The following is an 18436-nucleotide window of genomic DNA, read 5'->3' on the forward strand; positions in this document are numbered from 1 at the left end:
GATAAATAGACACAACATAGTAAAATGTAATTTTGGCTTACATGGTCTGACACGTGTGGTCATGTCAAGGTGAAGATAGCACTGTGCTATCTTCACCTTGACATGACCACACATTGCAGTAGCGCCCCTCGTAATAAGATAAATGGAGAAAAACACACAGTACTGTGTGCTTTTCTCCATTTATCTTATTATGAGGAGCGCTGCTGCAATGAGGCCTTTGTTCAGAGGGGGTGTTTCCAAATGGAGGGGCGGGTGCCAGAAGGGGCGGGCACGTCCAGGCGTCACCGGTCGCTCCTAACCTGTCAACGCCAAAATAAAGGCAGCTAAAACTTTCCCTGCTCGGACACTACTTCATCATCAGGAATATGCAATGACGCCCATCAGGAAATAATAATGTGATGAGGAAATCCCACAACCACCCACCACGTTGGCTGTTACCGCAATGCCCGGTGCTCGGCGGTGTTCCGGCTCTCGCTGGGGGGGTCGCAGCTAGGGAGCTAGTGGGCTGTTAGCTACGAGGCTAGCCGAGGCGCTAGCTTAAGAGTGGTACAAAAAGTGAAGAAGACGGCGGCTAAAGGCGACCTTTACGGACATATGCGACTGATTTCAGGTAACCACGCCCTGGAGCCCGCACACCGGGCACCGACGCGGGGTCTGTCGGGGCCGGTCGCACAATGGAGCGGTTATGTCAACGTGTCTTGTGCGGTTGTGTAGCCTAGCCGCGGTGTCTCCTAGCCTCCAACTTCGCTCCTTCGTTCCCTCACGGATCTGCTTGTTGCGACTCGCGAAGCCCACCATGGCTACGTGGAAACGTGTGTGTCTGCGGGTGTGTGTGAGACTGTCTGCATGTGGGCCAGTGTGTGTGTGTGTGTGTGTGTGTGTGTGTGTGTGTGTGTGTGTGTGTGTGTGTGTGTGTGTGTGTGTGTGTGTGTGTGTGTGTGTGTGTGTGTGTGTGTGTGTGTGTGTGTGTGTGGGGGGGGGGTCATATTGTTCCGCACGCCTTTCCCCATTAACCAGTGTGTTGTGTGACGCGCCGATGGAGGCTGGTGGTCAGCAGCTCAATCACTTCGTACGATCCCTCAGCAAATGGGGTCTTAACATCACTTGAGATAAAGAGTAGTAGACAGTTATGTGTTTAATCATAGTGTACATTGGATGAGCTGTGGTGTACCACCTCTATTTCACAGCCATGGTTGTCGTTTTACTGCCACTAGCCCACGTCCACCTCCTCAAATGAAGCACATAACGTTACAGTATCGATACAATCATACGTGTACTGTCGCCACATTCAGCCCAATCCGCTACACCATATATATTTTTTAGATAAATACGAGTTTGTTTTGTGTGATGTAGTCTTGCCTGCAGGAGCAGCAGCAATGCGGTAGACGGTGGCCGTGTTGTATTTCCTCAGGAACAGGGGGACATTGAATCGCAATTATTTATTTTGGTCGATACGTCGGGGGGGGGGGGGGTCACATATGCTTACAACAGCAGATAAGAATCAAGGTCAAACGTAAACGGTACAGCAAGTTGTCAGGTTGGGGTATGGAGGTCTATGTATACAGGAAGGGCATGCCAAACCAGCCGGCCAGGTTAAGAATACAGATTAATTATTCAGCTCCATGCAGCAGCAGCAGAGGAGCAACGTGGCCCGGAATGTGCACAGCTCTGGCCCTCTGGTCCTATTCTGGATAACCCGCTCCTCGCTCACTTATAGCCCATGACATTAGGGAGAGAGAATGCTTTGGAAGGTCGATGATGGCCCTGCTGCAACTTGGACACATTTAGTTGGGCAGGTCAATGAACCGCCCTCTTGCAATGGGGTAGATGTGGAAGGAACACAAAGTGCATGTGTAAAATGTAAACAACCATGGCTTGGCAACGTTATCACACTGTGTTCTGTGATCTGTCCACACAGCATAACATCTTCATGTGGATGGTTCTGCTGTGGATTTCATTACACTTATCCTAGCTGGCTAGCTTGTGAGGAGTTGTGCCCCCTTCCCACCTCTGTATTGGAATGTGTATTATGGCTGTTTTTAGGGTAAAAATAGAAGTGGATGTCTTCTTCATACCGACAGTGTCATGTGCTTATGGGAGGTCATTCTGCTTGGGTTGCCACAACGCGAGGCAGTGACTTAGCATATATACAACTCGAGTTGACGGCTGTCTAGCTTCTGGCATGCAACATTGATCTCTATATCTCGTTGCCCAATCATAGTTCTGAGTGGTCAGGGCATTCTAGGTGATACTGCTCTGACCACATCCGTCATTTCCTGGACACCTTCGCTTTGAATATCCTGGATGTGTTCAGTGTTGAATATTTTACACTTGAGGTTGGAGGGCGCGCGTGTGTGCGCGTGTGTGTGTGTGTGTGTGTGTGTGTGTGTGTGTGTGTGTGTGTGTGTGTGTGTGTGTGTGTGTGTGTGTGTGTGTGTGTGTGTGTGTGTGTGTGTGTGTGTGTGTGTGTGTGTGTGTGTGTGTCACAGGCCATTTGATAAGCAAACATGCTCATGATGCACACGTATACAGTTTTTCTGTTCAGCTATCTCATTTCAAAGAAGGTAACAGTAAATGCAGAGACAGATCGATAAGGAGCAGGTAGGGGTTAGACTGTAGAGAGACCGGTAATTAAAGAGCAGGTAGGGGTTAGACTGTAGAGAGACTGGTAATTAAAGAGCAGGTAGGGGTTAGACGGTACAGAGATGGGACATTAAGGAGCAGGTCTGGGTTTGACCGTACAGAGGGCGGTCATTAAAAAGCTGGTAGGGGGAGGACTCTTGCTCAAGGGGGTTTGAAACCAGGTGGTGTAAGGACTTTAGGGCTTGAACCCAGAACCTTCGGACTTGGATTTGTACAGTTGACCAGCTTGTCCATAATGTAAGGCCTCTGTGTGCAACTCTTGCGCCATCTATACAATCCTCTTTTTCTCTGCTGCCGGCTCGTTTTCTCAACTATTAATCCTCTTGCAAAATTAAAAAACAACAACTATTCAACCTTAATGCTGTGAGGCACACAAAGCCTTCAACTGTTTCTCTCAGTTTCGCTTGTCTAGCGTTCAACTCTCCTTGACTTCTTCACACACACACGCATACACACACATTGGGGAGACCGTTAAAGACAGCTGCAGCTTATTTGTCTTTCTGTTTCACTTTCCTTCCGATTTGTCTTTTTTTTGTTAATGTTCTTTATTTTTATTCCGTCTATCATAGTTTCCCTCTGTCCCAGTGTGTGTGCCTCCAGACACGTGGACCTAACCCTCCTCTCTCCTCCTCCAGGTGAGTGATGGAGACCAGAGAGTTGACTGTGGTGGCCGGCAGCTTCGTCACCTTCCAGCTGCTCTTTTCGGTGGCCAGTCCTCTGCTCTCTGCAGTCCTCACACCCGCCTACGGCCTCCTGCCCGCCAACAAGCTCACAGAGTGGAACTCCAGGTCCGTACGCTACACACCCATACCGCCACCATAATGCACAGACCCTATACACAGTCTCACTTACTCCTTAATACACACCCATACCTACACCTTAATACATTTGCATTTAGGGCATATATCACAAGTATAATTATTTATATATTAAGCGTTACTCTAGGCCTGGGCGATATGGCTGAAAGACATATCACAATATAACTTCATCATATTGATCGATATCGATAATTATGATCATTTGAATGACCTAAAAAGACTAGGAATTACCATGCTGGATTTAAACACTTCTGTTTAACACTTGATATGACCTTCCACTGTTCTTCATTGATAAATACTCCAATGACTATACAACAATGAAAAACACTCAAATATTGTAAATAAGTATGGAACCGTGTTTGTGTAACAAACCCAGCTGCTAGATTCGGTGGTCCAGTCTCTTATCGATATAGATTGAACATGTTTTATTATTGATCAAAAGTCTATCACAATATTATAATTTATTGTTTTATTGCCCAGGCCTACGTTTCTCACTATGCTTGTAAATGTTATGCCCTCACGTTTACTCCCTAACAGTGCAGACACTGACTGTCTGCACCTGCTGTTCTCACAGGCTGAATTTAATTAGAATATTAAGGCTCTAGTTGAACACGGCCTGAGAGCGGTGAGACTTATCTTTCAAATAGACTTTTACCTTTCATCTTTAGCAGCCACATCTTCCTCTCATATGGACCTTTACCTTCACTAGTGATCAGGCTGTTATCACACGGCGCCTTTGCCTCCACCTTTCTTATCTGTTTCGCTAATCACCACGTCGATGATTACATCGAGCATCAAGTCGTTCTCCTAGCCTTGTTTTACATCTATTAATTAGCAGTCTACGCTTTACAAGACTCACAAGTGAGCCGGAGCACAAAGTAATCGAAATTGGAGTAGCTCCTAGGAATCAGGGATTCGATGGTCAGCATTTTGTCATCATCGGCCTAATTTGAACTGTGGTCACTGTCAACGCTGTAGAGCAACACATTCCCGAAGATATTCCTCTAAACATCTGCTGAGAGAGAATGTTCCCAAAGAATTCCCGGCCGTCACATTCCATAGGCACACAGCCGTTCTTCAGTTTTCAGTCCCATCGATCAAGACAAAAGGGCAAGTTTCGGCCTGACGGGTCAAGGGTCAATTAGGTTGCATACCGTTGAGAGGGAGGGGTAGAGAGAGGGAGAGAGAGAGAGAGAGACTCTTGGTTTGTCAATCGCTTTACTGATACAGCTCAACTTCCACGCCTGAACTGCTCTTGTAGCCCGGTCAATATAATACGGTATAATATGGCTATCCTTCAATATATTGGCTACTGATTGGGTTCCTGGGGGGGGTACAGAAGGAAGGCCTTGCCTTGCATAACAGCCTCGCTCTCTGTGGGTTAGTGGTGGTTATGCAAGGGACCAAACCTGGTCACATTTTCAGGAACCGGAGACAAACTAAGAAAGAAAACAGGTTTTTTTTTTTAGCCCTGTCTCAGTTGGTTTCCCCTCTTTTTGAAAGAAAATGCCAAAGCAGCAGAATTAAGGAACCGAGAGTTTGAGATGTAGGAGAAAAAATGGAGGCTGAGCGGATATGGTTAAATGTGTTGCTCTTGATACAGCCAGGTTCCGCTCTGGCTGTTTCGTTCTTCGATGCTAACATCAGGTTATGTAAAAAACAAAAACAAAAAAAAATTGTAAGAACCATCCAAAAATCTGAGATTTGCAGACCTTAAGGCTGCCCCACACTACACGATTTTTCTTATGCGATTTTTGAGTCGGAGTACACCCCACACTTAACGAGAATCGCAGCCGATTTTTGCTCTCCGATCCGACATAAGATTAGAACACAAGACGGAACACCCCACACTACAGGATAATCTTATCCGATTCTCGGCCGTGTAGGCTACGTCATCCAGCACGAGACAAGAGATCGAGAGACAAGAGATGGTAGATCTAGAGCAGCGGTTCCCAAACTTTTTTTCCTGCGCACCCCCTTTACGTCCCAACCGGGTTGGCGCACCCCCGATCCCCACTTCAAAAAGAAGGAAAAAAAACGCAACAAAGCTTTGTTTTATCGCCATATAAAGACTCATGTTTAATCATGCGCAAATAACCAGAACACGCATGACAATAACAACATCAACAAATATACAACAAATAGGACAGCCAAGGGACACGACTGACGTTGTGTGCAAGATCTGCTCATGTGCGATCCGCGCAATAGACGGGCAGACAACCGATCTACATGACCACTTTATGCGCCTCGCAGAAGTTAATAGAAATGATGATAAACAAAATATCACAGAGCATAGAGCAGGATTGTGAACGTTTACAATGTATCATGTCAATTTACAATCTGCAAAATGTGTCTGCGTTAGGATATTGATGCTGCGCGCCTCCTATTTGTAACGGAATTTGTTTAAGATATAAAAACATTTAATTTAACACACACGCACTAAAACAGATATTTTCGTTTTTAAATAAATATTTGGAAACGAAAATTGAAAAGTGAGAATTGAATGCGCTTTGGCATTATGGAGCACCTTCGGGTCAGCGTGTGTGTGTTTTGCGTGTGTGTTTGTGTGTCCGTGCGTCGCTATTATGTTGACTACACACTCAACATGCCGAAAATATCTAACATGTTGGATAACCCCGATTTTGAGATCGGGAGGTCTTAAGTTTATGAGATTCTATCTTAGAACACTACGGCAGACAGGATAATCTTGGCCGATTTTCGTCCCGATTCGGCTGCCATGGGAACGCCACCCCGATTCTCGTAAGGGGCAAATCGGCCCCGATATCGGGACATTTATCTTGTAGTGTGGGGTCCGCTTTAGTCGCAAGGGGTAAATCGTGAAAAGAATCAGGTTCATTATTCTGTGGTGTGTACCTTGTGTAAGACCAGGTCCCTTTCTGAAGACCAGGGGCCTCATGTACTAAGATTTGCGTGGATTTCTGACTAAAACTTTGCGGATGCCAAAATCTGGAAAGGTGCTGCGCACAAAAAAATCTGGTTGTATCAATCCTTGCGTAAGCACGATTTCACGTAGATTCTCTTTGTACATCCCAATTAGCGTGAAATTGAGCGCACATGCACAAGCCCGTCTCTCCGCCCAGTCTCCTCCCTCATTTAATATGCTAATTCGTATAAATAGGCCTGCAGTAGTGCACTCGTTAGGAGAAAATGGAGAAAGGGAGAAAAAATTACTTTAGTGAATGCAAAGTGAAGGTGCTGATTTCGGAGGTAGAGGCCAGAAATAAGATCTTGTTTGGCTCTCTTTCCTCCGGAATCAGCACCAAAAGCAAAAAACTGGCGTGGGAAAACGTTGCCAAGTCGGTCAATGAGGTTGGGGCAGAAAGCCGAACTGTGGCTGGACATCAAGGTGGTAAAAAGAAAGGTGTCTGCCCACCGGAGAAGCATGGGTCAGATGTGCAGCAGGGATGGAGTTGGGGAGCTCGCCCTATTTGAGCGTGGGGTGGCAGCTGTGATTTGGGATTGGCTCCTTTTTGGCCAAAACATCATAATAGTCGCGGAACACCCGTTCATTTCGAATGCGACCATCTTCTAACAAGACCAACACTGCCATTGTCAACCTATCGATTATTGTCACATTTTGTGCATGCTTTTATATTCTCATTTATTTGGATGCATGCTGACGATAGGTTGTTCCCATACACCCAAGGTGTCAATAACATGTACATAATTCGAAATCGACAGACTGGTTCATTGATGGATTGATTTTAAGTAACAATGGCTTGTTCTTACTCCACGCAACATCAAATAATAATATTGCAGTCAAGAATCTAACGACAAATGCGTGAAGAGAGATCCATTAGCCCAGATGTCATGCATGGTCCTGAAATATGTAACGTTTAATAAACAAGTCATCACTGAAAATAATATTGCTGGGGCTTCCTTTTAATTTCCTTTTAACTCCAATAGTGACAATATAGTTTTATGGGTCTGTTTACGTTTAGCCTAATATCAACAACAGTGTCACATTATGCGTCTCGACAACAATAACGCATGATTGAAGTGCATTTAAGATCACACATCCCGACGTTCAAATCCACTTTGAACTAGCCTCATATTGCAATATTACTTCATGACTGGTGATCGAGTAGGCCTAATGTTGTTGCGCTGCATTGCCTCTATGTGCCGCCAACTGACAAAATGCAGCAGAAATGTGCGTAAGCCAGGCATTTAGTTTGCGTGGAGAACCTCACTTTCTCACGTCAAGGCAGTCTTTGTACATCCGAATGTTTGCTTGTTTTGTGCGTAAGCAAGCTTTGTACATGAGGCCCCAGGTCGAGGGGTCTGAGGGGTTGGGACCTAGACTCTGACTTCAGGTGGGACGGTGAGTGCCATAAGGACTGGAGGTGAAAGGCAATCTTCAGGTTATCTCCTGATTTTCAATAAAAGCCAGCACCCTGTTATATAACGCACATGGATGAAAGATCATCAGGGTAAGAGTTTACCTGGGTCAAAGTTCACTTCTGCATGTGGCACAGAAACACAATTAAATTAAGAAACACGCATGGCTGTGGCTGTCTCGAATGATGAGATGATGTCACTGTTCTACTACACATAACCGGACCACCATCACCAGGTCATCGGTTCCATTTCCTGTTCTCCCTAAGTGTGTGTGTGTGTGTGTGTGTGTGTGTGTGTGTGTGTGTGTGTGTGTGTGTGTGTGTGTGTGTGTGTGTGTGTGTGTGTGTGTGTGTGTGTGTGTGTGTGTGTGTGTGTGTGTGTGTGTGTGTGTGTGTGTGTGTGTGTGTGTGTGTGTGTGTGTGCGCCCCCTCCAGGCTGGTGTCCACAGTCCATGCGCTGGTCGTTGGGCTCTTCTGTCTCTACATCCTGTGTTTCGACGACAAAGTCAACGCCGACCCCGTCTGGTAAGAGAACCATCTGAGCGATGTCACTTAAGATATTTCGTATCGAGGTAGGATTTTAGGTTAGCTTTTTATTTACACGACATTATTAAAGTCTTCCTGTTTGCAACCTCTTAGCTCCATAGCTGAACCTATAGTTACAGCTATAAAGTTTCAGAAGACCATTACTGTCTCATAGTCTATATATTTTATAATGCCCTCATACCCTGGGCCGTCCTCTATGAATGTGACACCACCCAATAGAGTTCTGTATAAATAAACGTTCTGGGCCGGTGATACATGAAGCCAGTGAGGTGATACTGATGTTCCCGGTCGGGCTGGGGGTCATACGGACCACAAGGTCATCCCTGTAGTGGTGAAGAGGAAGGTTCACATGTGGTGTTCGTGGCTGGCCAGTTAACACACAACATCAACACACCAAAACATGAAACCTCTGCCCAACAGAACAAATTACCACATCTTTTACAGTATTATTTAAATTATTTACCTTCTCATTTGGAAACCGTTACAGTATTATGTATAATAATCCTCACTTAAACAATAGTGCCTATACTATTCCCCATCACAAGAAATGTGTATGCGTTTCATTTCATGGACAGTGTGTGTGGGCCCTGATAAAGTCTTCAAGAAGGCGCAAGATAAAAAAAAAACGGCTCATCTGCATCGGCAGACCACAAACTGACTCTCCCCCGGGTGGGGGGGGAGTGTGGTTAAACAACGGGAGGGGTGGATCCTCCTCTTCCTCCTCTCAGACGGGGAGCCAGAGACGCACTCCTCAGTCAGGGAGGGTCTCTGGAGAGGTGTACTCACTGGATTTACCCTTTCATTATTGCTTTCCTCTCCATTTCTATCCCTCCATCGTCTTCTCCAATCTCTCTCTCGCTCTCGCTCTCTCTCGCTCTTCCTCCTTTCGTATCTCCTGCTGACTGTGATAAGCATCAATGAATCCCAAAAACGATGAGGGGGAAATAAATGGCCCTCTCTTTCTCCTTACCCCCCCCCCCCTCCTCCTCTCGCTCTCACCTCCTCTCTCTCTTCTCTTTATCCCGGCCCCCCTCGCCTCTCTCTCCCCCCACTCCTCTCTTTATCCCTGCCCCCCTTGCCTCTCTCTCCTCCCCTCTCCCCCCTCTCCTTTCTTTATCCCTGTCCCCCTTGCCTTTCTCTCCCATCCCACCCCCCTCTCCTCTCTTTTATCCCGGTCCCCTTCGCCTTTCTCTCCCCCTCTCCTTATCCTCTCCCCCTCTCCTCCCTCTTCTCTTTACCCTATCCTCTTCACCTCTCCCTCCCCTCCTTTCTTTCCATCCCTGGCATCCCCCCCCCCCCCCCCCCCCCCACACACACACACACACCCATCATCATTAGCATCGCTAGTATTACTAATGCTACTGCATGGCTGGGGAGGAGGAGCCAGAGGAGAGAATAGAGGAGCAGAGTGTTCCTCTATCTTTGGTTATCAACTCCCTCTTCTGTTCTGTGTTGCCTAGGAGAGGGGAGGTCTTTGGAGAGGGGCAGGTGTAATGTTTTTTCACCTGTCCTTTTTTTAACACACACACACACACACACACACACACACACACACACACACACACACACACACACACACACACACACACACACACACACACACACACCGTGTGTGTGAGTCCACAGTGAGCATGAACTCCCAGGCTGCTGTGAGTCTGTTGCAGCACCATTAACACCAGTCACACGGCCCCATTGTTCCCCTTTCTGAGCGGCCCCAGACTTGCCCCCACTCGGACCTGTGACCATGCTTTGTCTATGCGGGGCCCCTCCCCTACCTCCCCATAACAAACCAGCGGGTCGTAATCCACTAAGTGTGTGTGAGACCAGGGATAACGGACACTCTTTTGTGTGGGTTTTTGCTTTTCACTGTTCAATTCTTCATTTACTGAAGGAAGGCATTGTGAATATGGATTTAAATTCAAACCTAGTGTTCTGCATACTTCATCAATTATACCTTCTCACCAGTCTTTTGGTTGGTATTTGGTCGGCGAAGAGAAACACAACATTATATTGAGTGTGAAGTGACCGTTACTACACCAAGATAAAGGGGGTTCAGACACGTCATGCTAAAAATATGCTAAGTCGCTAAACGGATGAATGCGTAAATGTGAAGTTTAAACTTTAATGACCCAATATAACACCCTTGATAGGGCTTACTGTACACTACAGTAATATTATAATCGTCATTAAAAAAAAATCCAATCTCCCTTTTCCCGGGAACCTGCAATAACCCAAAGTTAAACGGCGGGTGATTAATTCCCTGGCTGAGGGGTGAGGTGTTAAAACCAGGTGATTAGGGAACAGATTAGGGACAGTCTGGTGGACGTTGTGATCTTTCGGCCGTGCTCACCACTTCGCCGTGTTATCCCTGAGCGGGAGCTGGCTGAACGGCGCTCCGAGTGTGTAGGTAAGACGATACGGGCGATACATCAGCAGGATGGAGAGCAGCCTTCTGCGTATCAGATCGGACACGAGAGCGCGGTGTTAAAGCCTCCATTAACCACAGATGTACGTCCTCAGGTCTAGAGGCGTGTTTCGATACGGCCCTGGCCCTACCTGCTGGTTCCAGGAGCTAACGCGATCAGAAACGCTCAAGGGTAGAGAGAAGTTTGAGAAGTGGAAAGGATCACGTGGGGATTGATTTGTTGAGAATGTGGAATGAAAGACTAATTGCTTGGGCTGTGAAATGGGCTTGACATTTTATCAGTGAGTCGTGAACGAGTCAATATTGAAAAAGCTGACGAAGGAAGCTGAATTAAGTTGGCTTTGACTGAAATGGTTAACTGTAATTTGACGGGCCGAATGCAGTTTTAATATTAGCCCAACATTGAAATCTGTCGTTGTGTCGTCTGGGGGTGTGAATAGTGGTTAATGTGTTTGACTCACAGCTAAAAGGTTCTGGTTTAAAACTAATTATCATTTTAAGTTAAATCCTAGTGTTCCACATATTAAATAATATTAATCCAGCCGTTGAGCAGATGACAATGTTTTTTTTGTCAGGGTGCAGTTGTGGTTGTTTCAGGGCTTGAATATTGCTGTAAGGTTTGTCCGATCAAAAGCTGATACAGGCGTGTATAAGCCCCATGGTGTGTGTTGGTGAATCATCAGACAGTAGGAGGTTGTATAAGCCCGGAAGAGGAAGAAATATGACTAAACTAAATATGACTAAACTACTTCTAAGTAGTTTAGTCATTCTCAGCCTCCACTCCAGCCTTTGTGTGTGTGTGTGTATGTGTGTGTGTGTGTTGATCCCCATGATTTTAGTGTTCACACCTCTCTGCTGCTATGTTTCAGGGGTGACCCCACTCTTGTGAAGCTCAACGTAGCCATCACCTGTGGCTACCTCGTCTATGGTCAGTACCGCTGTGGTTCATATACATAATAACAAACATAGTCCCCTGCGTCCTCTAGTGTATCAGTAATAACGTGTGTGTGTGTGTAGACCTGGTGCTGCTGGCGTTTAACTGGAGCACCATGGGAGACAGCTTCTTCGTGTGTCACCACTTGGCGGCGCTCTACGCCTATGGATACGTGCTGGTGAGTCGGCCATGTTTGTGAGGGCAGAGTGACATACTGATACTAGGTTACAGGGGCACTGCGTTGATCCCTCAGGGACATTTTGATAGAAAAAAGTGATGTGGGAAGGGTATTGATAGCATTTGGAACACAAAATATTATAGAAAAAATGTATAAGTTGAAAATGGAATGAATGGATTACATGTACCGATATGATACATAGGCATACTTTCTTCACGTCATTGTATTCCCACTTGAGATCAGGATGGTATTTTGATGATGTGAAAATGGTCAAATTAAATGTAAAAAGATTACTTAATGACAGTGTATGTACATGATGAATATGTTATGGTTGTTGTATGTACATGATGAATTTGTTTATGGATGTTGTATGTACATGATGAATATGTAATGGTTGTTGTTCTGATCTTTCATTACAGACGAGAGGTGTACTTCCCTACTTTGCCAACTTCCGTCTCATTTCAGAGCTGTCCACACCATTTGTGAACCAGAGGTACAGATGCACACAACCCACACACACACCTAAAAAATAAAATAAATATTATCAAGTCATCTAGAAGTCTTTTTTATCCAAAGCGACTTACCGTGACCTTTCAGATCCATTTAATGAATGAGCCAGTTGGGGTTAGGGGGTCTTGCTCTTAAGATGCCTCTGGGATCGAACCCAGAACCTGAAAGTACCTTTAAGACCATCCTGCCCCATCATCATCCCTTAGGATACATTAAAGGGGTGATATTATGCCACCAGGTGTGGCTGTGATTAGCCATTACAAGCCAGTTGAAAGTCTGCCTTTTCCTGTGTTTAAGTGACATCACAAGTGTGATGTCACATCGCAAGGCTGGTAGACTGATCTATCCAGCACACATCTAGGTGGACACGCCCACTTGTGATGTCAGTAAAACACGGATAAAGGCAGATTTTCCTATGGCTTGTGATGGCTAATCACACTCCCACCTGTTGGCATAACACCACCTCTTTAAAGTGACGGGTTTATCCTCGATATTGTATCGTTTTCCTCCTGAACCCGGGGTGAGCGAAGCCGTCTTACTGTAGCTCTGTGTCCCCTCGCCCTCCTCTTGATGAAGTTAATGCACTAAGCACATTGTTTTGATCTAAGCACATTGTTTGTATTTTTTATTTATTTTTATTTATTTTTAAATGGACTCTTTGCTGTTGGTGTTCCATGTATATACATTTTACTTTTATTATTGCTAAAATTGTGTGTGGTTTCATTTTTTCATTGTTTTTGTGTGAGGCACATTGAATTGCCTACGTGTACGAAATGCGCTATACAAATAAATGTGCCTTGCCTCGCCATGCCCCCTCCCCCTCCTCCTCCCAGGTGGTTCTACGAGATGCTGAAGTACCCCCGCTCCCACCGGCTGGTGGTGCTAAACGGCGTGGCCATGGCGGTGGTCTTCTTCCTGGTGCGCATCGCCGTCATGCCGCCCTACTGGGCCAGCGTGTTCGCCACCTTCGGCACGGAGGCCTTCGAGCGGCTGGGCGTGGGCGCGCAGGTGGCCTGGATCTCCTCCTGCATCGCCCTGGACGTGCTCAACACCATCTGGATGTACAAGATCGCCCGCGGCTGCTACAAGGTGCTGACGGGCGCGGCGGCACGGCGCTCCAAGGCAGAGCCGCTGGCGCCGCCGCTGGCGGCCCACGCCCAGCAGGACGCCGTGAAGAACCACGCCGACTGAAGCCGCCGGAGGTGTTGGGGTGGGGGGGGGTGTGTGGGCAGGGGGGCTATGGAGGGACAGATGCTACGGGAGGAAAAAGAGAAGGAAGGGGGGTGAGGCTGAACTCGTCGGCCTACTGCACGCTCTCTCGTTCCTCTCCCTTTTTCTCCCAATGCCTTGAACCCCCCCCCCCCACCTGACCCCATCAGACCCCCTGGAGTTCGACTGACAAGCACACTCTAAAGTAACCCGGTCGTGTGTGTTCCCCCCCCCCCCCCCCCCCTCCCCTTATCTCCCTGTTCCAGCATCACTACTTCCTTATCTTTTTTTCCCTCACTCACTCCCTTCCCTCACTCTGCCCCTAGTTTCTCCCTCTCTCTCTGTCAGCTGAAGGGCTTGAGAGTCCAGAAAAGCAATAATTGCAGTAGAAGAAAAATCACAGAATTTTATCAGAATCACCTTCTCCTCACCACCACCTCCTCCTGTCCTCCATTATCACCTCCACTTCACTGTCACCACCTCCTCCTGCCCCTCACTTATCACCTCCACCTCACCACTACCCCCCCTCTGCTTCCTCTTCACCCCCACCTCGCCCTCGTCTCCGTTGATCAAGTTATGATAACATAACTGTCATCTTGTTATGGTCCGGTTTATTCTGCAGTCCTCCATTGTTCCGGCATCCTCTCAAGCCCCGAGAAGCAGAACAGAGGTCCACACACACACACACACACACACACACACACACACACACACACACACACACACACACACACACACACACACACACACACACACACACACACACACACACACACACACACACACACACACACACACACTCTCTCTCTGACCTCTGACTCCGGTGGGTGTGGGGGGGCCGACAGAGCATGCTCAGGTCGGGACCAGGGGGGACTTTGGCATCCACTCAGTATTTCTCACACGGGACACGGAGGCTGGCTGCCCCGGGACACCTCGCAGGCCTGGACCCGGTACAAGAGGCGTACCCCACGGCCCGGTCTGAGGAGACCTCTCAACAGTTAATCACAAGCCTCTGCCTCAGCGGGCGGGGGAGACATCGGTTGAGCCGGTTGTTTTGGTTGCGTTCTACCTCTCTTCCCTGCCTTATAAAGACTACAGGAGGACTAACTCCAGCCCTCTGCGTTCACAGTGATCTCGCACTCAGCCCATTTGTGTGTGTGTGTGTGTGTGTGTGTGTGTGTGTGTGTGTGTGTGTGTGTGTGTGTGTGTGTGTGTGTGTGTGTGTGTGTGTGTGTGTGTGTGTGTGTGTGTGTGTGTGTGTGTGTGTGTGTGTGTGTGTGTGGTTTTGTTTTCCATTTTCCCATACCGAGGGGATTTTAGCCTTGGGAAGAATCAAATCCGATGTGTATCTCCTCCATCACTTGTTCAGTGAGCCCGAGAGAGAGCTTTTTATCTTCCTTATTCTCTTTGTTTCTTCTTTTGTGCTCTCTCTCTTTCTCGCTCGTTGTCTCAGTCGATTTTCTCTGGAGATGCCCTCTGCCAGTGCGGTTCGGTATCACGTCGCTGTCGCTAGCATTCGTACGCTAACGATGACATGCTAGCATTTATCTGCTAGCTAGAGGGCATCTCCGTGGTTCTTAGTGGCGCTGTGACGTCTATACACGTGTGCGTTCGGCGTGTGCTGTACAATACTCCCTGCGCAGAATGTCTGTCCCGTGAACAATACTGATATACTATTATACAGAGAATCAAACAACAGATAATCACATATGCTCAATCGGTTCGGGAGTAGCGCCCTGAAATGGCTAGCCATGCAGTCCCCTGCGCTAACATAAGCAGCTAGCTGCTTGTTCTGGTTTTAGTTTGTACTATGATAACCCTGGATCATTGATAACCTCGCTATGAAGCATGATTAATCTAAAATACTTTTGGAGGCCTTGGTAAAAATAGATTGAATAGATGAATGAGACCTCTAAATATACACGACTTATTGTTAATCCAATGATTTAATGTTAATCCAACAAGGGTATCTCTACCCAAATTTTTTTTTTTTTATGAATCTAGTGCATTGTGTCTCTTCTTCAGAGCAGAGTATATGCATGTATGGGTTGATTTCTGTGTGTTGCTCTGGGTTAGGCCAGAGGTCGTCTGGCAAGGTGCTGAGGAGTCAACCTTTTCACCCCAGGTACCCCAAATCTCTTTCTTTAAAGAGGAGGCGCTGGCCAGGGATAAAGACCGCCCAGTTATAATTGCCCAGTAAAAATCTGTTTTGAAATTAGTCTAATCTGAAATGACTAGGTCCCGGGAGAAGGGTGGGTCTATTTCGGTTTCGGATTTACCCTCTTTTGTATGGTCAGTTGGTGGACGCGTGCGGTCGTTTAGGACTGGAGACGCGATGGAGGATGGCACAGACGAATATTCACTGTGTAACCTCTACATCAGGCACACTCTGACCCCCTGTCTACCTGTCTGTCTGCCCACCTCTACCAATCCGTCGGTCTGCCTGTCCCTACCAGTTTGTTTGCCTCTAGCTGCCCGTTCCCTCTACCTGTCTCTCTACCTGTTTACCTGTCTCTCTCTACCTGTCTGTCTGTGCCTTCACATCAGCAGGGGCTGTGATTTGTCAAATAACCCTTTTCTTTGTTCTTTTAGCATGACCTTCGCCCTTTTTAAAGCTGAAATCCCCCCCCCCTCCTCCTTCTATATTCCTAATATGTATACTGTATATAATGTATATATGTATACTGTATATATGTATACTGTATAATGTATATATGTATACTGTATGCATATATTTTTGTAACCTGCCTGCACAATGAATAATCCGGCCAAGTATTATCGTAGACATCATCCGAGGTGGTCGCCTCCCCGCGGGGGAGCTCATGTGTGTGGACGGGGGTCCGGCTCCTGTGAATGTTATGCGGCATAAAGAGCGACCATGGGGATGAGACTGGAACTCTCAATGAGTACACACACACACACACGCATTAAATTATATTTTGGACTTCTTCGTGTTTTGTGGTCATGGACGAGCCGAAATCTTGTGCTCCTCTGTCCAGTCGACCTCTGGAACTTTAAAAGCTGTGAATCCGTTACGACGGCGACTACATCGAGGGTCCGACCCGGAGGGGGGGCGACCACCTCTCGAGACTGAGGAGGAGGAGGAGCGTCATCATCGGCCTGTTTTATTTGTGTTTTATTTTTGTACGCCACCATTTGGATGCCTTTTTGAGTTCAGACTGGTACTAGGACTCTGGTTTTGGAGGGAGGCCCGCGGATCTCTGGCTCTGCGGGGGTCCCGGGTACAGATCAGGTGGCTGGGGTGGTGGTGGGTCGGATGGTAGGTGTGATCTGAATACAATCGTTACAATTCAAACGGTGAAGGGGGGGGGAAATGATTGTTTTGGGAAGTTACAAATTGCCGATAATGTTGTGATTGATTGGTGAAAGCAGATTGTAGAGGCGTAACGAAGATGCCTGCCAGCCCGCGATTCAGTCGTTTGATTCATTCATTCAGTCGCTGCACAGTCGGAGCAGTGCGATAACGCTGGACTCTTAACCGCCATGCTGAGAGGTCACCTGGCAACCAGGGCGACAAGGTAATTCTAGCCCATCGTAGAGATTGGCGCGGCATACAGACTTACCAAGTACAACGGCACTTTTTGATCTTGTACTAACGATGCACAATGTGTTAGAATTGAGAATTGCCCAACTAAATTAGATCTGGGTTTAATCGAACAAAAAACCTGATCTGAATGAGGATGATTAGAGAGTGAAAACAATTAAAATCTTGCCAGTGAAGTTTCTGATCCTCTCACGTTTTCTTTTGTCACTTTTTAATTTCCTCTTTTAATACAATGCAATCTTTAGTTTTGTTTTTTGTTAAAGCTGTTTTTTCTGGAGGTTTTAATGTGAAGCGGTGAACACTACACACACAGGCCCTGTCTCCTTGTGTCTCAGATCAACGCCGTCTACGATGACCACTACTAATGATCGGATTGTAGCGATGAAGTTGAGACTTACTTGAATGTTATGTCATTCAATAAAGTTGATGACGGGGCGGAAGATGACAGACTCTTTGATGTTGTTAATTCTCTCCCTCTTTCTGCCCCTCCATCTCATTCTCCCTCTTTCTGTCTCCATCTCATTCTCATTCTCCCTCTTTCTGTCTCTCCATCTCATTCTCCCTCTTTCTGTCTCAATCTCATTCTCTTTTTGCCCTTCCCTCTTATTCTGTTCTATTCCTCAACCAGATATTATCTTTGTCTCTCCATCTCCTACTCTTACCTGACACAATCTACAAAGTGAGATTGTGTCAGGTAAGGGAAAACCAATGGTCCCAGTGCATGATGGGTCATGTCATGTGAAAGGGGTAATGGAGCAAGCAGAAGTATAGGTTGCTATCCGATAGGACATACTTTTCTGGAATATTTCCTTTCCAAACCTCTTTTCCTTGACCTTGATGGAAAAAATCCTGAGGTCAAGGAAAGATGTGAAGGATAATTCAACAGGACATAGGAAGAGACACCCACGATTTTAAGCCCTTACTCAATGCTATGTCATTATGCAACAGCAGATGTTATGGACGGTGTGAAGAAACTACAATGTTCAGAAGATGGATCACTAAAAGCGCATCTTGGCTACTTTGCTCGTGCATCCTTACTGTGTTGTTTCATGCAGGCTGTATAACAATGACAACCCTGGTGTAAAAATTACTTCATAAACGAGGTTCAAATTTAAAATTAAAATCAATAAATGCTCCCATTTTAGAAAAGTACAAAATAGTTGTCATATTGATAATATTTGTTCATGCTCAAACTCCGGTCCACTTATATTTATGCACATAGATCCCAATTAGTATGATTGACTGTAGAA

General features: G+C 46.5%; 1 protein-coding gene across 1 annotated transcript; it reads left to right on the top strand.

Annotated features, from left to right (window-relative positions):
- Nucleotides 1–294: 294 nt before the first annotated feature.
- On the top strand, nt 295–18189 carry tlcd4b (TLC domain containing 4b). The gene is made up of 7 exons (XM_084488894.1): nt 295–610; nt 3279–3431; nt 8255–8344; nt 11660–11718; nt 11808–11902; nt 12322–12395; nt 13246–18189. The coding sequence occupies exons 2-7, from the start codon at nt 3286–3288 to the stop codon at nt 13601–13603; spliced, it is 822 nt and encodes a 273-aa protein (XP_084345020.1). The 5' UTR covers nt 295–610; nt 3279–3285; the 3' UTR covers nt 13604–18189.
- The last annotated feature ends 247 nt before the right edge of the window (nt 18190–18436 follow it).

This window comes from Micromesistius poutassou (assembly GCF_964030765.1).
Source record: "Micromesistius poutassou genome assembly, chromosome: 1".
NCBI lineage: Eukaryota > Metazoa > Chordata > Actinopteri > Gadiformes > Gadidae > Micromesistius > Micromesistius poutassou.

What these genes read in the sequence shown, in the direction of transcription:
- tlcd4b (XM_084488894.1), top strand. Translation starts at nt 3,286, where the DNA reads ATGGAGACCAGAGAGTTGACTGTGGTGGCCGGCAGCTTCGTCACCTTC. An exon ending in CTCACAGAGTGGAACTCCAG is followed by an intron (nt 3,432 to 8,254) that starts GTCCGTACGCTA and finishes CGCCCCCTCCAG; the next exon opens with GCTGGTGTCCACAGTCCATG. An exon ending in GTCAACGCCGACCCCGTCTG is followed by an intron (nt 8,345 to 11,659) that starts GTAAGAGAACCA and finishes GCTATGTTTCAG; the next exon opens with GGGTGACCCCACTCTTGTGA.